The following is a 26,245-nucleotide window of genomic DNA, read 5'->3' on the forward strand; positions in this document are numbered from 1 at the left end:
CTCTCCCCTTTGGGCTCATGTAAGAATCTGTCAAAATTCCTTAAGACATTTATCATTGATGTGTCTGTCTTGAGAGTGCTTCCTTATGTCAGAGTATGGAAATTTCTTGTCACAGTCTATTCATTCATCAGTGCTCTGGGGAATATACGATACTGTTTTTGAAAACACTGTTTAATGTTTTACTGGTGCACCAGGCAAATGTTTGTTGAGATTCTCTATGACTTTTGCATGGGTGTTTTATAAGTTAAAGACTGATATGTCAGAGACTATCATTAGCAAAGAAACAAGCTCAGATGTCCAACTAAAATTCATTTGAAGAGGCTAGTTGATCATTACACTGGTTCTTGTGAAAAGGCATGGACCCCTTGTGATACAGTGTCAGCTGTGTTTTAAGAAGTGGTCATTTCATAATAACAGTAATAACCACACCTTCACAGGGTGACCAGTATACTGTTTTGTGAAGTCATAACTTTATTGAGATGATTTGGCACACATTTTAAATTGAGCAATGTTCTGAGTTCTAACATCAGCTTTTAAAATGTTAACTTCATTTTCAAAGGAAGTTAAATTCAAGCTAAAAAAGAAACCTATGGAGATATACCAGTCTCATCTTAAACAGGTGAATCTTTGCATTTGTAAGTAAATCTGCCACCTGTTAACATAATTTTACTCTCACACACACACCCAAATAGTGAGGAGTGGCCTTGTTTTGCATTTTGCATATCTCTTTATATTCAGTTAGCCTTGCTGCATACAGCTGGCTCTAATAGCTTCCTCAAATGTCTTCTCTGGTATCATATATTATATAAATCAGCTTTAAGCCTATGAGGAAAATGAAGATTTAAAAACTGGAAAGTATTTTTAATGAAGTAGGAAGGTCCTGCATTAAAGCTTTTGATAAAATGATGGAATTTTTGAGGCCTCCTCACTGAGTCTTATGACCACACTTTGAAAACCACTGCATTGGAGCATTGCTCTAAAGTTGTTGCTGCTCATTTCATGCATGTGACCCTGTAGTAGTACACACCTTCAAATTAGCAGTTCAGATCTTACTAAGAAGACATTTCTGATTTTTGTCAGAATGTATTTTCTTGATTTCAATATATGTGGGTTCTTAGATTTTGAGGGGTTTAGTATTATATTTATTTATTCATTCATTTTTATATCCCCATCCATATTCTTATTAATAATTTTGCATTTGTATAGGTAAGGCCACAAACCCTCTCATTTGACCCAGGCATTTTACAGTTTTGTTATATTACCTGCCTTGTTCTTTGTTCATAAGTGCTTTTCCAATTTATTTAGAAAAGCATTATTGAGAAAGGAGACAGGAAGGTCCTAAACACAGTTGGTCAACATCATGTATTAAATTCTGGATGACTAACTTACTACTAGGTGAAAGTTCTACTCCTCCACTCTGTCATCAATAATCCCATCCTGAGCAAGTGTCTGGAGTAGAAGGGACAGGACAACAGGGCAGGGGACAGATGCACTGGCCTAGAGAAGAGGAACTAGATCATCCAAATGATAGGAAAAGGCACAGGGTAGCTATGGAAGCTGTTTTTGTTTTGTTTTGAACTGTTTTCACTTTTCAATAAAACAGGAAGAAGGAAATGAGCTGAGAATGAAGATGAGTGCATGTACCTCACTTCTCCTGCTTCTCCCCCTTTTCCTCCTCCCACAACCTCCCTCACACACCCATCATCACACTTTAAAACTGTTGGACAGCATTTATGTGGTTGCCTCCTCCTCGAATTGTTGTCATTTGATTTACAGAATATGGTGCCTTTAGACTTTTCCTGCTACCTAAGTTCCCAGCCACGTTCAGTCTCCTGCTTCCACCTCATCTCCAAGTCTGTACACATTAGAATACATCTCAGTTCTTATCTTGAACTTTATCCTCTGCTCACTTGTCCATTCCATCTAAATACTCTGCCTGTAAGGATGACCATGAATACAAGTAAAACTATACATGGTACCAGCCTCCTTGCTGGTACCCCAACTCTGGATGTCATCATTTATAAGCTTTGTTAGCATTGGAATTCAGAACCGAGCTCCTGATCTCTACTCAAACTATGAATAATAACTCAGTATGTCCAGTATTTTTTCATTTCAGAAACAAATGTTACTCCATCTTTTCAGTTAAATATATCCAAACTGGGGCATTTGCCCTTGACTCCTTTATTTTCTCTCACTCTACATCCAGACTGTCTGCTCTTTTCAAAAATAGAACCACTACAACCATGATCCCAGCCACCATCCTGTCTTCTGATTTAACATTGTAGTAGCATTCTCACTGGTCATTGTGTTTACCCTCTTGTCCTACAGTTTCTTAATGCAGACTGATCTTGTTAACTAAATTCCTCTCTACTCAAAAACCCACCGATGGGGGCCAGAGAGAAACAAAGCTCATAAGACCATCCGTTGCTCTTGCAAAGGACTGAAGTTCTGTTCCCTGCACCCTCATAGTGGCTAAAACCTGTTTGTATTTCCAGTTCCAGGAAAGCCAACACACTTTTCTGACCTTCACAAGTAACAAGTGCCAGACTCTCATTGTACACAGACATAAAAGTGGGAAGAATGCACACATATAAAACAAGAAATAAAAATCTAAAAAAGAGATTAAACAAACAAAAACTTGCAGTAACTTTACATATCTGAAAGTTAGCGCCCATTAAGTGTCCCCAAAGATGTTTGTGTTGGGTACTGCCTCCTCACTTCTCTTGGTGCATCCTCTAGTACTCTCTCCCTCCTTTCTGCTGACACCACAATGGCTTCCTCAGTTGTTCCTTGAACTCTACTTTGCAGTTTCTTGTTCCTTTTGCCAGAAATGTCAGTTCTTACTATTTTTGTGTGGCCAATTGTCTTGTCTCCTTCATGCTTCAGAGTCTGGTTAATTTTAGTGGCATTTTTAAGCCTTGAATCCTGATGTCACATTGCTGTTTTTCTGTACTTCTTGTTGTATATTTTCAATAATTATCCTGGGGTTTTTTTTTTTTTCTTGCTGTAATGCTGTGATTACCACTACCATTACCATTACCCATCAGGGCTCAAATACTGTAAGCTTCATGAAAATAAAGTTTTATCACTGTTCCTCACTTCTGTGTTCTCAGGGCCTAGAGCATGGTCAGACATATTGTAGGCCATCAGTATTTAGTGTGTGCTTAGACGGGTAAATAGATGAAAGAAACACATAAAAAGATATGCTTTCCTTTTCCATTTGCCCTTTATTGGCTGAATGACATTGGGTAAGTCAGTTGTTCCTCACACAACCTTTTGTTTTGTTTAGAAAATGGGACCTAGCCCAAAAGATTTTTCAGGGTAGCCGATGTGAGAATTACTATGTACTAATTCTGTGACTAGAAAACCCACACATGTTCATTGTGATAGAGATGAAGAAAGAGAAAGGAGGATAATGGTAGTAGCATACTGAGATGTGGTAGAACCAAAACCATTTTCATTATCTGCCTCTATCTTCCTTAGCATTAGGGTAGTACCTTAATTTCACTCACATAGCTTCTATTAATGAATTGTGTAATTAAAGACAGGAGTTATATTCCAAGTGGTGTCCACTGAACAATGAGTCTTTAATCCTGTAATGGTCTTTAAAGTCCAGAAATTTAAAATACATACACAACTGCTTGACTACATAAATTATTGTGTCCTAAATGTTATAAAATTTACTCTTTGTATCTTTTTAAAATTTTCTTTTTTACTATACTAAAATATTGGTCCTTAATACATTTGGAGGAAAATAAAAGCATGACCCTTCTCCCACAGGTAACACTATTAAAATATATAAGTACTTAACTAATGCTCTGGGATAACCCTTAACTTATTTATAAGCAAAAATCAGAATATTTCTCTTAAAACTGAATAGGATTTATATTTTGTGTAATTTGAGACTAGCATTTATTATGTATTTTCACATACTTACGAACTTAAAAAAATTAACTCAGACATTTTCTCCTTTACTCATCAGGGCTGCACTGTCTCTGGTCCAACTGTGGCACTTGATACTACTTGCCTGAAGCTCTCTCTCTCTCTCTCTCTCTCTCTCTCTCTCTCTCTCTCTCTCTTCATCTCCCTCTCTCTCTCCCTCTCTCTAAAATGGGGTCCTGCTTTCTGCCTAGGCTTGGCGTGCAGTCACAGGCCTCTTAGTGTTGGATCATAGGATATGTCATTGCATCCAGAAAAGTGGCTATTTTTGCCCCCCCCCTTCATAATTTAAGTCTTGAATCAAATTTTTATCTGTACAAACCTTGGCTTCTCCAAGTTTAAAGTCTATAACTAGATATTTGATTGGCTTGAGAATGAACTAACTTTTTTGGGTTTCCTAGATTTCGAAGCTTATGTCGAGCCTATTGCATGATTTCAGTGAGTGGTATTGGAGTATAGTCTTCATTGGCAGACATTATTTCCAGGGTTCCTAACTGATACAGTAGTTCTCACTCTGTGAAGAGATTCAGCACTGGGTTTGAGGGTGACAGTGCTCTGGTTTATTTTTCCTGAATTTTGTTTAGTGTTCTGGGATTCAGAGCATTTTACTGGGTTATAGAAAAATTTCATCAGCATGGAAGGAGTGAATCCAGGTCAGGAATAAATGAAAAATGTTTGACTTCTCCAGTCAAACTTGATTGCCTTATTGTTGGGGATCACCAAAAGGTACTGTTGGGTTGTAAACATTGACCACGTAGACACTAAATGTTATTTCTTATGACTGTTCTGTCATATGCTTTAAGGAAAACTGGCAAAGTTGTGTTCTAACTATCTTTGATGTTCTCTCTCCAGGCTAAATTTGTGTGTGAGAGAGAGAGGGGGGGGAGAGGGGGAGAGAGAGAGAGAGAGAGAGAGAGAGATTTTTAATTTACCAACATCATTATGAATGAGGAAGACACCTGTTCTGTGAAAGAGCAACAGTGCTTTGCTTTGGGAGTAGCCTTTTTAGACTTGTTTATTAAACACAGGAAATGGTCAGATTAATGTTTTCCAATCTGGTTATTTAAGGGTAGTTTGTTTTTATGATAATTTTCTTTAAGAAATTTAAAGTCAATTTAAAAGAGAGAGAGAGAGAGAGTAACTTGGCTTTGCTTGGATTATTACCAAACTGTTAGGGAATTTCACACATCTGCTTCAGAACACAGCTCCTCATAGACTACTGCATTGTTCAATTTTAATAGGCCTCATTTATCCTGTAAATAAACCTACATTTTTTACCTGATCAAGTGAGCAACCAATAGGGGTCAGATGTGGCAAACACTTTAACAAAAAGCACATGTCTCCTTCAAGCTGGGGTAGAACCATATCGAGATGCTTGAAGTTATTAATGGCAGTAAAATTTATGCTTCCTCCTGTTTTCCCAATTAAATCAAGGAGCCTTTTTTCCTAAGATTCCTCTATCACCAGCTGGTTCCAATACTGTGTGTGTGAATATTGCCTGGGGTGTCTCCATCCTACATGGTAAATTTGGCCGAATCACATTAAGTTGGTAGTGTGGATTTTGAGCTAGAAAGCAGTCCTTGTTAAGGGCTTTTTTTTTTTTTTTTTTTTTTTTTTTTGGTCTTTATCATTTGTTTCTGAAGTCAGCCATGTTGCAAGGTTTATTACAAACAAGTTGCTACAGTATTCTCTGGGTGTAATAAAAACCTATAAAAAAGAAGGCAATAAACTAATTGAAGACATATCAAAAATAAACTAACATACTTAAAAGAATGAAAATCTATCAGTTTTTGGATATTAGAGTGGTTGGAATGGTCATTACTATATAATCAGCCTAAATTATTATTTAACCTAATGATTGATTTTCAAGTTTGCTTCTCATTATAACTGAACATGCAGTTTTACCACAAAACTCTTGCTAAACTTTCATACTGATAATTGTACTGATGGTTTCAGTTTTCCTACTTAACTCTGGCTTTAAAATTGTTGTGTTGTAGCTGTTCAAGTCCTCATATATCTGCTGTCATAAATCTATTATAAAATAAAGGACCATCCAGTAGAGTAGCATTCTTAAAAAATAGTTTGTAAATTCCAATTTAAACTCGTGTGTGTGTGTGTGGGTGTGAGTGTGTGTGTGTGTGGTGTGTGTGTGTGGTATGTGTGTGTTTTTTTTTGTGTGTGTGTGTTTGTGTGTGTGTGTGTTGTAATAAATCAAGCATAAAATTATATGGAAATATAATTATGTTTTTTGGACTGAAGATGTGTCTCATTTGTAAAGTGCTTATCCAGCATGCTTGAGGTCCTAGATTCAATTCCCAATACCAGAAAAATAATTTTCAATAATAATCTTAAATGCATTTTAGTATGTTTTGATATAGAAGATAAGTGTATTCAATAATTGCTGCAGATAATTTCTGATAGGTAGGTTTAGTCTATGGCATTTTCTTTATACTATATTACTAGTAGGTATTAAGAGCTCTAATGACGTTTTAATCTTAAATGTGGCATTTGCAACATGCTATATTCATAAAAACATTTTCAGGGTAAAATATCACCTAATGCTGCACTATTCTAAATAGAGGTCCTTCTGTTTCTATTTTTCTTTGCTTGGAGTTCTATTTTGGACAAAGATGTTATGGGGTATAGAAGGGAATGAGAGTCTGGCTAATAATGTAGCTCATAATGTGTATTCTCAGTCTGTTCTGCAGTGTTGAACTGGGTCGGTAACAAGAGCAGAAATTTGGAATTGTATTCTAACGTTCAAAGCTCACATTTCTGCTTGAGTGATCTGTGCATGGAAAATCTCTAGTTTCTTACAAAATTAGTGACTGAATGCTGTTTCTACTGACCACTTCAGAGATGAACAGATGAAGACATTTTAAAACCCAAAACTGACCAGCAGATATTTTACCCTGTAGCTGGCAGAAAATCAATTGTGAGAGCAGCCCAGAAAACTTCTTTCCTTCTGCTTCATCTGCTCTAGCTGAACTAAAGCTGTAAATTTCTTTAAAAAGAAAGGGGGTGGGGCAATACTTCTTATAAACTCTGGATTGTACTTTGTAAGTGCAACAATTCCCACAGAATCAGTTATGGGAGTTAATGACCAGTTTGTTAAGGTATTAACACTCTTCAGCTAGGAATGACCAGTTTGGGGCAGAATGGATGCGCAAATGCTAAGAGGATTCATAGTAACACATTCAAATAGTGTTCCAAATGGTTAATGGTGAATTCCTGAGCAAATCCTATTAAAGTGCTTATACCTTCTGTATTAGTAGCCAGTGAGCTCATCATGATTCATGTTTGTAGCCATAAATGCCAAAGGAATCATAATAACTGGGCTATTTTTTTCAAACTTACCCTTATTACTTGAACAGATTTGACTAACTCACATCCAGTTATTAAAGCCTGCTTTTCAAAATATTCCATCTGTCCAGTGCTCTGCTTAAAATTTGCAGAGCCCTGAGTGCCATGCCAACATACCAATGGCTGGCAGCCTGTTTTTGCTTGTGATGTCATTAGGGAAAATTGTTATAAATAACTCTTACAGGAGTGCCCATTTGGAAGACACGCCATGTGTATAAAAGGGCTGCAGTAGGTTAGGCAGAGTTTACAGCTCAAGAAATCTGATGAGAAAATCATACCATCCACTCCATGTTTCTTGTAGGAAATGACTGGGAAAACAAGAGACATTAGCCATTATTAGCATGAGAGTCCCCTGAGGTCTAATTTAAAAGATGTTGTAGTAGCTTTTCTGCCATCTCTGAAGAGCATCAACAATGCTGAGAAGAGAGGCAAATGGGGCAGGTTCTCATCAGGTTCCTAACTGTGATGATGAAGCATGGTTATATTGGTGAGCTTGAAATCATCGATGACCACAGAGCTGGGAAAATTGTTGTGAACCTCACAGGCAGATTGAACAAGTGTGGAGTGATCTGCTCTAGATTTGATATGCAGCTCAAAGACCTAGAAAAATGGCAGAACAATCTGCTCCCATCCGTCAGTTTGGCTTCACTGTACTGACAACCTCAGCTGGCATCATGGACTATGAAGAAGCAAGACGAAAACACACAGGAGAGAAAATCCTGGGATTCTTTTTCTAGAGATGTAGAACTCAAATAAAAAACCTCCATGGACAAAAAAAAAAAAAAAAAAAAAAGAAAGAAAGAAAAGAAAAGAAAAGAAAAGAAAGGAAAGGAAGGAAGGAAGGAAATGTTGTAGTAGCTCAGTTCCTTGGGGTGGGAGCTAACCTAAGAGATACCTGCTGAAGTAGTTTGGAAAGAACGACACCCAAATTCCCAAATATATGTGTATAATGTGTATACATGTTTGTTTTCATTTAATTGGACTTTGTTATATAAAATTAAATTTAAAAAATAAATAAATAAATCTATAAACTAAAAAAAAAAAAGATACCTGCTTTCAGAGAAAACAAAATTGAAAATGTTTTGCCTTTGTTCATACATATACATATATATATATATATATATATATATATATCATTAAAACCTATGTAAACATGACTTTCTGTGACAAGTAAGCATAATTAAATGCCAAAATATAAAATATGATTATTAAAATCTATGAATTATAGATTGTTTTGATCTCAAGTTGTTGGCATCGGGAATGCCTACTTTTATATTATTTGAAAGGGTGTCACACATTTTACACCATACTTCTCTCCAAATAAAATTCATGCCCTCAAATAATAGTTATAAATACTATGTTTTGTACAGGCAATGGATTATTGGCCTCCGTCTTAAGATTTTAAATATTATGTTCTCTGTTGCTGTTTCTTAACTTTACATTTTTTAGATAGTGGTCCTTATTCATACCACTCATCTTTCAAGGTCTTCTTCAGCATTTGTTTTCAAATAAGAGATCTGAAATTTACCTTGAAATAAACCAAACTGGCTGGGTGTAGTGGCATAGGCCTTTAATCCCAACACTGGGAGGCAGAGACTTAGGCCAACCTAGTCTACCAAGCGAGTTCCAGGACATCCATGATACATAGAGAAACCCTGTTTTAAAACAATACAAGCTGTACTGTCTCCTGCAGTCAGATTTCAACTTGTTATAATGTTGTAAAAACAAAAAAAAAATATTTCAGGTACAAAATACCTTTCCCATATATATTCTGTTCTAAGCAGCTGAATTATTAATTCATAGTTTTATTTAAGGTAAAAATATTTACTTGTCTTTTCATATGTAAAGTATATAATACATATTAATCTCTTTCCTTAATCCAGAGGAGTTATTTTCATTGCTGATATAAATAGTTTGTTTGGCAGAACTAGAAATTGGACAGGGGCTTACATACATGCTAAGCAAGGAGCTAAGCAAACATTCTACACTTCAGTTTAACTTTTTGTTTTTTTAAATTGGGACAGAATCTTACTAAATTAATTGCCAAGCTGGCCTTGAACTCACTGTGTAGGCCAGGTATTGAATTTGTGATCTTCCTGCCACACCTTCCTGGAATAGCTGTAATTGTACATGACATTTGTCACAACTGCCAAAATCAACCAATTTTACAAGATAATGTTTTCTCAAATTATTCTACTTGAAAAATAACTTTATCATCTAATAATGTTTAAAGTTCATGACACCTGGTAATAACACCTTATGTGGCAAAATGTTCCTCTCTGTGATATAAAAATGCTTAAGGCTATTATAACTGGGAAGAGATTTTGAGGGCAACAGACCTGTATTTAAATGTCTGCCCAACCTTTTCCAAGGTTGTATGATAAGTGCCTACTGTCCCCCAGCTTGAGGTTCCCCATGTGAAGGCTGATAAGCTCTTTGAAGACTATGCATAACAATCATTGCTGTGCCATCTGTCTAAAGTATGGCTTTGTTGCATGGTAAATGCTTAATATGTCATTACTATTAGTCATTTGTTATTAATTACCTTGTTATACATTCTAATCTTAGCACCAAACCGGGTCACTTACACATGCTGGGCAAACTCTGTACACTGAGTGAAGTCCCTAGCCCAGAGTATTATTACCTCAGAACTCCAGGGACATTGCCCAGACTATAAAGAATTTGTGGCTCTTAGTTCCTTATGAACTTTATTTTTTATGTTACTGATGCTGTTCTACTTGTTTCAGCAAGACATTAATGATCCAGATTTCACTACTTACAACTTGAATATACTTGTTTGATATCTTTTATGTGATGACTGTAAATCAGCCATGTTAATCTTATATTTTATTCATGTGTAAGGATGGGGAGACCACTGACCCAATCTACTTTATACTAGGCTACTAACTGCAATAAATTTCTAGAAATTAAATTATTTTCCCCCAAAATATATCATGTAAAATTGATATCTGTCTTGATAATTCATGATTAATATAAGTGTGATTCAAAATTTAGATTTGAAATATGGATCTCAAAATGCTTTCCTGGTCAAAGTTATATAAATATTTGATTTAGCAGTTTAAAAGTTTTTAGCATCTAACTTTACTAACTTGGGTATGGTATATATACATATATGGCATCTACAATTATAACCATGTCCTTTTTTGTTCCCAGGCAATGAAAACTACAAACAAATAGCAATGTGTGTGCTTTACCATATAAGCATGGATGACCGCTTTAAATCAATGTTTGCATATACTGACTGCATACCCCAGGTAAGAAGCTTAAGTGAGGAAGACATTTAATTTAAGTTCATCCCTAAATTTAATATCTGTATTGCATCCTCACTCTTCAAGGCTCAGGGATAATTATGGAAGAAGGGTTAAGAAGACTCTAATAGTCAGAAGTGATGGATGACTGTGGGGGTAAGTGTCCTGCAGACACAGCAGGGCAGCTGTACCTGTGAACTCACAGTGATGACAGTATACACAGTCCTGTGCAACTGTAACCAGACCAAATCCCATTATGGAAAGGTAAGGCAGAGATGGAGTACTAGCCCGAGCCAGGGATGGATTAGCAACTGATAGCTACTGGAAGAGGGTACTTTTCTTTGAGAATATTGTCCCAATAGTCGATTATGCTCCTCTGGAAGACCACACAGTGAAGAATATGTGAGCAGCACAATTGGACTTGACTGGGGGAAACACAAAGTTGTATGGATAGGGAACGGGGTGTGGGCCTAAAGGAGTTGGGGGAAATGGATGAGGATGATTAAAACACATTGTACAAAATCTTCAAAGACCTAATTTAAAAACAAAATATTAAATCTTTTCTTTAATAAAAGGAAATATCAATACTTCCACTCTCCTATTAAATACCTTAAAATACTTCTTAATACTAATAGTACAGTTTTTAATCAAAAAACTTAAAAGTATAGAACTAGGGCTGGGCATGTAACTTAGTGGTAGCACCCTTGCCTAGAGTGCTTGAAGCCTGTCACAGCAGTAACAAATAGAGAATTATTATCCATACCCATATGTTGGCACCCATTCTTCTACATTTTTTAAGATCCATCCATTTTCTGTGTATGAGTTTTGCCTGCATATTTGTCTGTGTACCACATGTATACAGTATCCACAGAGGCCAAAAGAGAGTGTCTAATCCCTTAGAAGTGGAGTTAAAAATATTTGTGAACCATCATGTAGGTGCTGAGAATCCAACACAGGTTCTCTGGAAGAGCAGCCTGTGCTCCTAACTTCTGGGCCATCTCTCCAGCCCCCTTGTACATTATGAAAGCAATATCACATATAATAGTTATATCACATATAATATTTTCATATACTCACGTAGAAAGTATTCTTCACAAACCATCTCCAATGGCTGTGTAGTTTTGTTTTTAATGACCACAATCATATGCTCAGATTTTACCAGGTTATTACATGAAAGCATCAACATATTTCACCCTTAATGATAATGATTATCATTTCTCTAAAAATATGGTGCTTCAAAATTTTGATGTATTTGCATATCAAATGTTGGTTAAGGTGAAAATATTTCATCTGTTCAGCGTCTATATTCTAGTATAAAATTTTCATTCAGTTTTCTAGTGGCATATTAATATTACTGATAAATAAGACTGATTTTGTAGTGTTTTAACTGTCATTTTACAAATATTTCCCACATTTGTCCCATGCTTTTTAATTTAGTTTATAGTTGACAGGTTTAAGTACATTGCATTCTGTGATGGCAAAATGCCTTCACCAGATTCTTTTGTCTTTATAGTGCTGTTCTCAAGATGGTTCTGTGATTCATCTGTGGTATATTTCATGGATGGTTCTGTGATTCATCTGTGGTATATTTCATGTTAGGTCTGTAGGTCTCAAAGACATATACTTATTTTCAATCTATTTTATAAGGCTGGAGACTTGGTGATTATACTCTTGGGGACTCACTCCTGTAGCCATTGGTCACCAGCAATGAAGCTCTAACAATGTGAATCCTGGATGCTTGCAACATGGATTGATCTTTTTATTGTGTTTTTATGGAAGAGTTTTCTAAAACAGCAAAAAGAAATCATAAGATACATAGATAAAATAAAAATGAGGTTGGGAAAACACTTGAGAACAAGACTGGATCACACTTAATGAAGTAGTACTTAGCACTCCTGCTTGCACAGCTCCTTCTTGTTCAAATAAAATTGTCTCGGATTTCTCTTTTCATTAATCTGACTGTCCCTCTATTCACTCTAAATTATGAGTCAGAATTAAAAATTTTATTTTCAAGAATTTTAACATTTTTTATGTGCATTTAAACACTGGTACTTTTTAAAAGGATCTTTCTCCTGCATTCATGGGTAAAGTCACTGTGAGTTTGTAGCAAATAGATGCCCTTCAAAGAAGGCAGAACACATCTTATCATCAGGACATGGCCTCACAGTGGTGATTGTGTCAGCTGATAGCCTGCACAGTGTGATCAAGCTGTCCAGAATGTTTACAGTAACAGAGTAGCCCTGTCCTGGGGAGATTACAGGTGATTCACTGCAGCCTGGCTACAAGGGTTCCAGAGCTTTCTGCTTTGTAGTTTCAAAGGGTGTTCTTTCTCCAGTCTCCTTGTATGTCTGACCTTCATTGACTACAGGATATTAGTTGGAAAGCAGCCAAAAAAAAAAAAAAAAAAAAAAAAAAAAAGACTTTTTATCACAATTTAGATTTTTAAATATAACAACATTAAAAGGGAAATAAACACAAACCAGGAAGAGGTGGAGAACTTGTTACATTGAAGGTTGAATTTGAAGTTCTCTTACTCTTACGGAATGTATAATCTCAAATATAAAATATGAAACTTTAAATGAGTCAAAAAGAAGAAGAGTCATGGTTGTAAGTGTAGCTTAAAACTTGGTGTTTTCCCTATCCTTTCCAAAAACAGTCTTCCTCCATGTATACTTGACAGAGAGTGTTCTAATATCATACATATCAGTGATGGAATTTTTAAAACATTTGCCATCAGTATTTCATGATCCAAATTTCCCAAAACCCATTCAAGCTTTGACAGTTTTTAGGGTTTTCATTTGTTATCTTGTACCTTTCTGAAATGTTGACTGTTGGAGGAATAGTGAGATTTAAGTATATCAAATTATATTGTAATTATCTTGAAACATTTTAGTAGAAAATAGTATTTTGATAAAACCAAGTGATAGACTATGTTTATACCTTAAGTACCATTTAAAACCTGTAACTTATTTCATACTGTCCATGCTTTTGTTACCACCCATTGTTCATTGCAAAATAAAATAATAATAGAAAGCAAATCAAAAGTTATATAAAAATAGAGTGTTTTCTTCAGAAATGAAAAACATCTTCCTGTCAGGGGCAGCATCTGTGCTTCCAGTGGGTTCTAAACTCACTGAGGACAGAGTACCAATTGACCTATGATCTAGAGAAAGCCCTGCCACAGTGGCGGGATCCTCAGGGCAATGTGAGTTCTGTTCTGTTTGAATTATTGACATTAATATTTCTTTAAAGATTAAAAATAAAGATCTTCAAGTATTACACCTGAATTTTTCAGGAGGACAATAATAACTCTGAAGACAGAAATGCAGTAGCTCAGCAATGATTTGTATCACTGTTGTAGTGATTAGAGAGAATGTTTAGTATGATTATATTCTTAAGTGCATAAAATGACATGTATATGTGCTACCAAGATTGCAAATAAATAAAAGCATGACTTGTAATAAAGTGTGAGTTGTTCTCATCATTTTTGACTCACTCATAATGCAGAATCTTATATGTGTTTAAAGGATAACCTTGTAATTAGGTTAGAGTTCACATTCTGAAAATCTTACATGTGTATGTAGCATTCCTTAGTCTCACCCAGTATTGCATCGCTTTTCTGTCTTTGTACTTTATTGCCTATAGTTATTCAATGTGTTCTCATTTTCTTTCCGTATTTGTCGTTATTCCTCAAAATTTGAGTTCAGGTCATTTTTTTTTTAATGTATGATCTTAATGGGCTCAGTGGGTGGATTGTTTCAGGTAAGCATATTTGGATAACCAGGAGTTAATGGTTGTAGTCTAATAATAGTTAAAAGTACACATTAACAGTTCATTGTTATTTAGACCTCTGAGCTGCATGTTTTGTTTAAATAGGTGCAAATGCCATCCAGATGCTTATAAAAGTATTTATTGGTAATAGAATGGCCAATCAAAGTACATGGTTAGGTAGTGATGTCATAGTGTTATTTAATATTTTGCCCTAGAACAGCATGCAAGAGTCGTCAGAGTGAACCACATGTTTCCACCGCAGTTGTCCTGTTTGGCCCCACTTTGATCTACATGCTTCTTTTTAGCTGAATGCTGGTAAACGTCCTTTCTGACAGCCCTCTTTGCTCTTGCTGCCATTATCTGCTGAGTTCAGAAACCAGAGCATCACTTCAAACAGGAGAGCTAGGGAGTAGCCAGTCAGAAGAGATTCCTGCGGCATGCACAGTTCTGGCATAATCATTCAAAGATGTTTGGGAAGGGGGAGGGTGGGGTGGTAGAGGTGTATGAGAATACTGAGAGCTGTGGGGGTTGGCCTCTGGTCACTGGTAAATAAGCGAAGTCAGGTGCCAGAGAGTCTAGACACAGTGATTTCAGTCTTGGGTCTTTGGTATCTGATACTCAATATGGGACTTGTCTGATTGAACACTATTGCTTCTTCATTGAACAGGCTGAAGACCTTTTAGTGCTTTCCTGTTAGATTAGTAAAAGATGAAAACAGACAGTTAAAACAGAACAAATCTAGTTTTAATATTTCCTAGTTGTCAGTAATTACCCTTGTGTTTGAAGTACCATAGGTAGCAATCAAATTAAAGACAACTGCACTGTGGCTCTTGGAGTTTGAAGTAAGCTGGTTTTAAATTTGAGTGCTTTAATGGAAGTGTTTTTATTATGATGAAGCAATTGTTTTCTATTAGGATACATTTCACTCATACTTAAATTTTCTCTCAGTTTTATGGATGGGCTAATAAAGTTTTCAAACCATACATTCTTTTAAAAACTTCTCTGATTGTTTCTACAAAAGATTTAGCAAGGGAATTATTTTTTTAATTTCATACCTTTTAAATATGTCACTTGCAACCTCCTTTTTCAAGGATAATCTTCATACTTCAAAGAGTAGTTTGAAGTAAATCTTTGTTACAATATATATTTTACCTTTTTAAAGCATTGCTTCAATGTTATAGATTTTTATTATAAAAAGTCTCATATTAGTAAAAGTTCTGAAGGAAGATAGCAGTAACAGATTTTGAATTATAGCATGAAACCATGGTTATATTAATTAGTGGATAATCTCCAACATTTTTGCTAATTTGTTATTTTTTAATTGGCAGACAACAAATCTGTTAAATATATAACCAGTAAATTAAGATAATTTTATCTTTCACTTAGAGTCTTTTTATAGTACAACATTACTATGTGTTAATGATCTTTTACTCAAAGATTCATTAGTGACACATTGTAGTTTGTGACCTGCCCTCTGGAGAGGACACGATACATGCCAGTGGCTCAGCTCTTAAAGTGTTTTTGCATATAGATTACTACCATATTATTAGAATTGTGCATAGCAACTGGAATAGAATGGTGTTTTTAATTAATTCTGTTTTCAAGCTGTTTGTTGCTAACAACAGAAATTACTGATTTTGTCTGTGTTGACTGCATGTAGATATCTGGAACTAACACAGAAAGTAATTAAAACCATAGTTTGCAGACCAAATTCTAAAATAAAAATTTATTCACTTTGCTCTATCACAATAATCATTTAATGAAAAAAGGCCGTGAATTTGAGAGAGTGTTGGGGTGGAGGAGTACATGGAAGGAATTGGAGAGAGAAAAAGAAATGCTGGAAATAATGCAATTATAATCTCAAAAACAAAAATATAATAAAATAATAATAAATCTTATTAATAAAGTATATGGTTCTAAAAGGTATTATCTTGAAATACAACATGAAAATATTTAGGTTATATGTCTTAGAGTGTTTTATATGTTATGTCTTTATTATATCTATCTTTAAAATCTTATATATTTGTATTTTTATCTCTCATAAGCAATTTCGACTTGCCAGAACTATCTGTACTTAATATGTAATGATTTAAGTTGTTGATTTCCCCATAGAAGAGAGTTTTCTGAATTGTGTAGGTCTACTCACAGCTTACTGGCATAGAGCTGGGGCAATAGCTCTGTCAGTAAAGTATCCGCCTCACAATCATAAAGTCCTGACTTCAATTCCCAGAACCCATATTTTAAAAAAGAAAAGCTTGTGGTGACATTGCAAGCACTAGGGAGGCTGTGGGAGATGTTGGTTAGCCAGCCTGGGCCACTTGGTGAATTCCAGGTTCCAATAAGAGACCATGTCTCAAAAAGCAAGATGGGCAGCACCTGAAGAAGGGTCCTCAAGGTTGTCATCTGGCCTCCACACATGTGCACACCCACCCACAGAAACACATGCATGCATACATAATAAATAAATTGACATATATAGCTTTTTTTTCCTGCTGTGTTCGTTACTTCTCAAACCCTCGCTTCATCTCTATCTCAATTTCTTTTCTCATTTTATGTCTATGCACGAGTTTCAGTATCTAGTCTGCAGTTTTATAAATCAGCTGTATGTAGCAATTTCTAAGTTTATACCTCCAATAAAGACATAAGCTTAGACCTTTATTATAGCTTCCTACTGAATATCTGTATTTGCACTGTCATTGGCAGTTTAAACTCTACCAATGTCAAACCAAAAGTACCACTCCTTTTTAGCTTCCAACCTTTTTACTAGATGTTGGCAACATCATCCCTAACATTCTTAATGCAGGAGTCTTCTTTGGTTCCTTTTCTCAATTAGCCTCGATGTCTAGTCACTTATTAAGTCCCACTTTTATTCTCTTTTCTAAATATAGCTCTAATCATTCCTTTTATTTCTCTCTAAATGATAGCACAGCTAGCTACCATTTGAATTTGAGTTTTCTTTCTACTTATATAGTGTTCTATTCATTTATTGTTTTTGTGTAATCCTGTATGATTTTAAATAAAATGTGACATTGTTTGTCCTGATTCTTACACTTTTTTCCTGATACTTTTCCTCCCCCGAGACACTTAGTAATTTGGGTGTATCCTTAGAATAAAGGCCAGAGTCCTTAATGTATTACAGGCGCTGCAGGATCTGGCTCCTTGCTTTCTCAGCCTTTTTTTCATTAGCCATGCCTGACTTTCCTCAGTTCTTCAGAACAATTGTGTTCTTTGCTCCTCTGTCATTTCTATATGAGCTGTTTTCTTTATTTGGTCTGCTCAGCTTGCAGGCAATTTTTTTTTTTTTTTTTTTTTTTTTTTTTTTTTGTTCCTTGATGTGCTGAGGTGTTATTTGATATTTCTAGCATTCTCTATTCTCTTTAGAAATTTGTATTTAATGCTGGTCATTTAGTTATTCATTAACTACTTTTGGCTATTTAACATTTAAAGCTTCTCTGTTTGTTATAAAATTCAGATTACCTTATTTACAGCAATTAATTTAAGAGAATACTTAATACATTCTATTTCTGGGCATTGCTTTGGTATTTTGAATAAAATACGACTGTGTTTCTTGCTAGTTAATGAAGATGCTCTTCGAATGTTCAGATGAACGAATTGACTTGGAACTGATTTCTTTCTGCATTAATCTTGCTGCTAACAAGAGAAATGTCCAGCTCATCTGTGAAGGTCAGTGCACAGAGCTTCACAGGTAACTTCTTTAGCATATGTAATTTGCATATACTGAGAAATAGATAATAAAAGGAAGAAAAAATAGAATGTAAACAAATTCCCTTAAGTAGTTTCTTCAGTATGCTTAGAATTCTTAATGGGTCTCATAGGATATCCTTTTCTGAGGATATACTCCTCGGTAATATTTTATATACAAATTGCAATTATTTGAAAGATAACGAAATTTAAGAATACTAGGTTATTTTTTCCATAGTATCCTGATAAAATGGGTTATCATAGGATGTTTCAGTGTTTGTTTTCTATACAATTTTATTTGAGGAGTACATGTTCATTATAAAAAATACAAATGAGCAAGTACAAAAACCTTAAATCTTCATTCTTACCACTCATGTGAATTTACTCAACCTTTGTATAATGCTTCTATAAATTTTTGGAAAAAAATGTGATTTTTCTCTTTGTCTTATAAAATGGTCTTCTAAAAACTAATATTTTGAATATTATTCCATATAATAAAATACTTTTATAAAAGTGGACTAACAAGAGGGCTTGATGATTAAAGGGGCTTGCCACACAAGCCTTGCAACCTGAGTTCAACTCCAGAAACCCATATAAAGGGAGAGATCTTACTACTCAAAGCTGTTCACTCACTTCCACATGCATGCCATCGTATACACACACACACACACACACACACACACACACACACACACACACACATACACACACACACACACACACACAAATATATGTGACACATACACAAGAATAAGAATAGCAAACATTTAAAAAAAATAGGCCCATTTAAAAATGAAAGCATAATTGAGCTAGGATTTTGTCATGGTCTACTCAACTCTTTGGCATAGTTAACTTGTTGCACTCCTTTTCAAACATAAACATTGCTGTAGTAATTATCCTTCCACTAACTCTTGATGTAGTTCCAGTTTTGTATTTTTAGAATCCCTAGAAGTGTAATTTTTTCAAGTGTTTTTTTTTTTTTTAAAATTGGGGAACATAATCCAAAACTAAGAAAGCATATACTGCATGAGCCTATTTTGATGAAGCTGTAACCCATAAAGCTCATTTTGTTTGAAAAGATAAATTGGAGAAGTAGACTAGAAAGGGTGAAGGAAAATAGTGGTGTGTGGAAAATGAAATTGAAAGGCAGGTCACAAAGGGAACTTCTGGAATGAACAGTACTATTCTATGTGTAGTTTATGTGGTATGTGGTTTGGGTTACACAGTACATACATTTGTCTGATTCAATTGTACATGTATGGATTCTGCATTGTACTGCATGTATTCAAACAAAAAGCTATTGAAGTTTAACGTAACCTCAGCATTATCCAGAAATGTCCATTTTTCTGCTTTAGGAAATGGGCTGAAGATGCTCATGAAAAGAGCTCTGAAGCTCAAGGACCCACTGCTGATGAAGATGATCAGAAATATCTCCCAGCATGATGGACCCACTAAAAATTTGTTCATCGTGAGTACCTTCCAGCTTTCTGTCTGTCAAAATAAACCTTGAGGCAGTAGCCGTAAGTCACTGCATCTGGGGAAACAGCTGTTCCTGGGTTCTCCTCAGATGTTTACTCAAGACTCAAGCCGCCTCTGCTCTTGGACAAACTTAATGAGTTTAACTTAACAACACTAGTGAGTAAAATTCTCAAAGAAAAAGAGACAGGAGTAAGGCAATGACGGTGGTGAATATAGTCAGAATTTTTATGTTCATGTATAACAGTGTTACAAAAGCCCATTAATGTGAACAGTTAATGAACAGTGATTTAACATAAATTATCCTCTGACTACCTGAGTTCAATCCCAAAACCCATAGAGTGGAAAGAACTGACTCCTTAATTTTGTTTCTGACCTCCATGCATATGCAGGCATCTGCACACATATGCATACATACAAATTACCATGTTAATATTTTGCATTAGTTTGGTATATTTTCATCTACATGTTGTCCTCTAACTTCCATATGTGTTCCATAACATACCCATACCCAAACACTAAACACAATAAAATACGGGACAAAAACAAATAGATTCTTTAAAGTTTCAAAGTAGTTGGAGCACCTGGTTTGCTATTCCTGCCTTGATGGAAGTACAGAGCAAAGGCCCAGCATGTCAGGCACATGTGCATTGCCAAGGGCATGTTTCCTGTTACTTAGGCACCATTTGTTCCCCGGATCTCTGAAGGAGAAAGCTAGAGCAGAATGGTAAAGAACCCAAGCTCTGACACAGATGCTTGGGCAAGTCATTTAACCTCCTTGAGTCTCATTGTCTCACCTGTGAACTTCAGAAAGAGCCCCATTCTCAAAGAGTCGTAATAATAATGAAGTGTTGAGAACTCCTGATACCAAGTGAGTGCTGCGACAAATTAGCTGTCATGATTATTTTACTTAAAATCCATTCCAAAGTTAAAGCTTTATTCATGTGCCTGTTATAGAACCCACACCATCAATTTGTAAATGCTTCAAAAAGATGAAACAAACAAAAAAGAAAAGACAAACGATGTAATTCAGATAACCCAGGTGCCTAAATTCTCTGATCATGAACTAGCCCAAAATTGGACTCAACTTTTCAGAAAAGTTTAAACTATAGTAAGAAGTTACTATATGCATGGTATCCTTCTAAAATTGGTTATTGATCACTCATGTAAGAGCCCAGCTCTGTTGTGTCTCACTCAAATGAACTAATATTCTACTGGTCTGTATCAGTGAGCTTTAGTTTACTTCCTAGGAGAGTGAAATTATTGAGCATGCTATTTTTGAAAGCTCCACAAATGATTGTATTGTACAGGCAGGAAATACACCACTGATCCCAGTGAATGCAGGGCCCAGCACCATGTGTGAGGAACAAAGACAGAAATCAGTCTTCTGGGGATTGCCTCCTGGGTGCTCCAGCCCATGCTACTTTCCTTCCCATTTTTGGACAGTTGAACCAACTATGGCTTAAGTGCTGCTTCCTAGTCATTTTATTATGTGTTTGTTTCTCCAAAAATATGTCTATACTGACATCTGGGCACCAGTGAATGCCTACTAGCATGTTAAAATTCCCTATCTTCAACAGAGAGAATGTAAACAATATATCCACATTCCCATGACCCAGGCTCATGGTGAGACCTTCTTATTCCCCTGTATCAGCTTAATCCACAATTCTTTCTCCATTACCTACCACAACTTGCTAGATAACACACCCCTGTACTCTATGGTAGTAAGTTAAAAAAATCACAAAGATGTTGGATCAGCTTGTGAAATTCCATTAGAAGCAAATTTATCTAAATTTCTTTCTTCTGTCTTTTCAAAAGAGTCCAGTTTATCCAGTTGCAAAATTGAAAACATAACCATTTTGACTTCTTCTTTATCTGAGAGGCCCCCAAAATGCTGTTAATGATTGATTAAAGGCACTGTGAGAACAGGTTCTATATTTTCCCTAACATTTTTGCCACAATAACAATATTATTCACATTTAGCAGGTACTTAATATTTGTTGAGTATATTAGTCATAGACCTGTTACTAAATAAATTCTCTCTGACTTGAAACCTGACTTCCAACTCATAAGTTATTAAGATTCATTTTAAAATAATGATAATAATAGTTTGATATGTGTAAAGTGGTTACTGTATAGGCGATAGTTCCAACATTATATTCTTAAAAGACATTAGCCTATTTTCAGACATTGAAGTATCTCTAAGGTTCACAGCAAGTAATTGATAGATCTGTGAGTTGAAATCAAGTCTTCCTGAATTCATTATCTACCACAAAGGAGAAAACAGCCCTTCTTCCTTTATCTATGCACCTTGGTACATAGTGATTACTTCTTTCAACGTGCTCTAAAAAGAAAAAGAAATCCCTCTCTGCATTGTAATGTTATAACTGTCCAGTCAACTACCCTCTTTGGAGCTCATCATCAAACCCTTAGCAAGTTAACTTCATTCTATTGCTTTTACCAGTGGTTTCGGTTATTAGATTGGATCCTCTCGTAGACTTTAATTCTGTTGAATTCTGCTTCCTCAGGATTATGTTGGGGACCTCGCAGCCCAGATCTCCAGTGATGAAGAGGAGGAGTTTGTAATCGAATGTTTGGGGACTCTGGCAAATCTGACCATCCCAGACCTAGACTGGGAGCTGGTTCTGAAGGAGTACAAGCTGGTTCCATTCCTCAAAGATAAGCTGAAGCCAGGTCTTTGTCTGTTTTGTAGCTTTGCTTAATCTCTAGGTTTTGGATAGGGCTGCTCACACAGCCTTGTGTGAGTTCATTTATTGTTCAAGGCAGTGTTGGTTTTAGAAAGACTATTACCAAGTGCCCTGTTTTCTCTAAGTCCTCATTTGTTCTGAATGATTTCATAACATTATTTTCTCTTCCCTATTTATTTTTGTTTTTAAATTTTTACTGTTAACAAGTGTCCCCCACCCCATATATAAATACAAATGTGGAAGCACACACACACACACACACACACACACACACACACACACACACTTACTTCTTTGAAGCATTATAGTCTTTTGCCATCTGCTTATGTTATCTTTCAAGTGTATTTTCAAATATATATTCATACCATGCTGTTGTCTCACCAGTTCTACTGGCTGATATGGAGAAACAGGAAAATGTGAAGTAAAAAGACAAATTTATAAGCATGTCAAAGGTTCATAGGGGTGGGTTTAACATCTTTGGTATCTTTTCTGTACACTCATGCTTGACAGAACCAATGGGTTTGCTCAGGACACTCTGTGAAACCTTCCCTGCCTTGATTTTTCCAGGCACAGCAGAGGACGACCTTGTCTTAGAAGTGGTTATAATGATTGGAACTGTGTCTATGGATGACTCCTGTGCTGCACTGCTGGCTAAATCTGGGATAATCCCAGCACTTATTGAACTGCTGAATGGTAAGTCTCATTTCCATGCTAATGCACAAAGGATATGATTTTAAAATATGAAATACAGTCTGCAGTGTTATATACATATTTCCCTTCATTAATCATAGAATTAACTAAGTTATGTAGTTAAGAAAAATGAACTAATTTTAAAAAACTACTGACTGGGATTGGGTAGAATAATATGTAAGGACTAGAGGTTGCTGCTGGGAACGTTACTATGAGGAGCAATTCTGTACTAATTTTATATTTGTCTCTCTGCTTTGCCAGATCCAACAAGTACTATTGAATCACTTCTTTCCAGCTAACTTTGTCTTGGTTTAGGTTTAATCTTCTCTATTATGCAACCCTTTCTTTTTCTGTCTTCTCAGTAAGAATGTTAACTTGGAAGCTAATTCTAAACATCTTATTTTCTTTTAGATCCACAGGATATTGCCTTCTGAACTTGCCGGGAAAATACATGTCCTATATCATTCTGCCCTGAAAACACATGTGACAATTGAACATTGTGGTTGTCAGGACTGAGAACCTGAATTTTCAATTTAGTTTAAATTGAATTAGCTACAGTACTGTGAGAGTACAATATTAGTAGGGATCTAGAGTCTCCCCTTACTTTTTATTGCTCTTTAGGGACAAGAGGTCATTATTGGCCCTATTTCAGATAAGAGTTATCTGAAGTTAGCATGATTTCATTGAGCTAATTTTCTATTCCATCTTATAGATTAAAAGTAGCTAGTTACATAAAAATTAAATTTGGTGCCATTTATAATATGTGTGTGTATACATATGTATATATAGTTTTAGTAGACATTTTTGAAGTATACCATACATAAAGAAAATCCATGAACCATGGGTACATATTCAGTGAAAGTAACCATACTGTATTACCCATGTAGGGAAATAAATATTACTGACACTCTGAGTGCCATTTTCCCAATGATTAATGCTTCCTATTGAGTGGTTTCTATCTTTAAATATTCTTTCTTTTGAGAATTTCATATATATATATATATATATGTATATATATATATATTAAAATATCATATCCATCCCATTTTCCCCCTCTAGTTTTTCCCATTCCCTCTCAAGACACTCTCTTTCCAACTTAATTTTTCAAAAACCCACTAAATTCAGTTAGAGCTGTCCCTATGTACATAGGTGTGGGCCATCTATTGGAGCCTGCGAAACTCAGCAATGGCTATATCCTCACTCTGGGGAGTGATGCTCCCTCCCCAGAAGCTGTTTACTGCCTATAGATCCCCAGTAAGGAGTGAGGCTGACTGGATATGTGGATCTTATGCAGGCAGCCATACTGTTTTGTAAAGATATCCCAATTAGGGCTAAGCATGTGTGTTCTTTTTTCCTGAGCCTTTGTCTAGTTCTGCCTCTCCCTGTTCACTGTAGGAATAAGCTTTTTGGACCAAGGCTGAGAACAACCCAGGTCTATGGACATAAGCATAAATAGTTAAAAGGCTATTTGACAGCATGACCATTTCGCAGAGAGTCTATGACCTCCCTAACTTTGGCCAGGATTACATTACCAAGCACGACATGCCTTCTCATAGAACAGGCCTCAAATCCAAAACTAACCAATATGGTTAATTATCCCATAACATTATTGCCACTATGTACCAGTAGGCACATATTTTCTGGCAGATTGGTGTTATAGTATACAGGGTCTGATGTTAAGTAAAATCAAACTAGTGAGTTTCTGCAAAGCTTTTTCATACATTCTGAGTTTTGGTTAACCTACTCATTACCTGCTTCTCTATCCCATTCCTGCACCTTCTTCTCCACTTACTTCTTTAACCCCCAGTATTCAGTCCTCTTCCTCCATTGCACATGTGTTATAGTGGGCCTCTACCTATTTTCCTTGTTGTGTTGTGAACCAGTAGGTATCCATGTGATTTTTCACATCTCTCTCCTTTATGTTAGCCTTTCCTTTACCCCATGGTCTCCTCCTACCCCCATATCCCTCCCAGCTTTAGCTTTTCCACTCCAATACTCACATCAATGCTTTGATTTTACCCATAATCGGTTATTTTCTCTCCCTTTACATGTACCCACAGGACCCCTTTCTAGTTCCCTGGCTTCCACTTTAACAAAAGAGTTCAAGCTAGATCAACATCAGTCAAAAAATACTTATCTTTCTGGTCTTGAGTTATATCACTGACAGGTTGGCTTTGCTTGCATTTTAACTGTGTGTGTGAAATTGGACTGATATTATCTTATTTATTTATATTCTGAGATCCATCTATGTTATGTATAGGCTTACTCTTTTTCATTGCTGTATATGGTGTTATATTATAAATATATTCTTTTGTAACATTTATAGGTTTTATGGTATTGGGCATTCAAGATGCTAACTATTATAAATAACATTTCTAAAACCTTTCCTTTGGCCATTAGCATGCGTGCTCATTTCTATTAGGTGTCTTCCTAAGAGACTTGCTGAGTCAGAGAGTTGGCATTATGGTTAGCTTTCAGTAATTGATGCCAACCTGTTTCCCAGTGTAGTTGTGCCATTTTTCAATCCAGTTACCAGTGCAAGACAGTTAAAGCTGCGCTTTGTCACCACCACTCTAGGCATTGTCCCTTCATGAGTTGCAGCCTTCCTACCAGTGTCTCCTTGTGATGTTAATCTACATTTCCCCATAATTAATGAAATTGAATGTTGGTGTATGCTTATTGTTCATTTAGGTTGGGCATGGCCAATAAAATGAATTACCTGTGTAAATCTCTAGTACATTTTCTTTTTTGAGTTTTATTTTAATTTTCTTTATTATTTAACATTTTATAACACCCATCTAATGATATAGTCATATTTTAAAGTACCCCATTTCACCAGACAGTGGTGGCGCACTCCTTTAAAACCAGCACTCGAAAGGTAGAGGTCTACAGAGTAAGTTCCAGGATAAGCTCCAAAGCTAGACAGAGAAACCCTGCCTCAAAAAATAAAAAACAAAAATAAACAAACAAACAAAGTATTCCATTTCAGAAATATAGTATGTATTTATTTACTTTCATGTACCTTTTTTTCACAGCCAAAGGATAGATTAGGTTTAATTAAAAGAAGCTAAGTGTTGCGGAGTGAAAATGAAGAGAGTTTAGTAGACAGAAGATTAAGATCATGTGAAGCTGCAAAAAAATTAGAAAGTGAGCCATATCTTAGATTGAGTATGTGCTTACTGTACGGACACATATATATAATTTCTTAACTATATAGGGAAAAAAGGAATTATGTTCATTTTCACTGTTTAAAACCTCACAGAGCAAACCCTGTGCAGAAAGAGAATGGTTTCTAGCCTGAGTGATTTAGGGGACCAGTAGCGGAGA

At 35.7% G+C, this 26,245-nt stretch overlaps 1 protein-coding gene across 3 annotated transcripts in view; it reads left to right on the forward strand.

Moving 5' to 3' along the window:
• Positions 1-26,245, forward strand: part of Kifap3 (kinesin associated protein 3) — a 126,645-nt gene that overhangs the window by 53,042 nt on the left and 47,358 nt on the right. For all 3 annotated transcript variants that reach the window (XM_051186126.1, XM_051186124.1, XM_051186125.1), the window contains exons 11-15: positions 10,477-10,577; positions 17,918-18,026; positions 19,400-19,512; positions 22,049-22,214; positions 22,796-22,921. In XM_051186126.1, the coding sequence (XP_051042083.1) occupies positions 10,477-10,577; positions 17,918-18,026; positions 19,400-19,512; positions 22,049-22,214; positions 22,796-22,921 (615 nt within the window). The remainder of the gene's footprint in view (positions 1-10,476; positions 10,578-17,917; positions 18,027-19,399; positions 19,513-22,048; positions 22,215-22,795; positions 22,922-26,245) is intronic.

This window comes from Phodopus roborovskii, unplaced genomic scaffold, assembly GCF_943737965.1.
Source record: "Phodopus roborovskii unplaced genomic scaffold, PHOROB, whole genome shotgun sequence".
In the NCBI taxonomy this organism is placed as follows: Eukaryota; Metazoa; Chordata; class Mammalia; order Rodentia; family Cricetidae; genus Phodopus; species Phodopus roborovskii.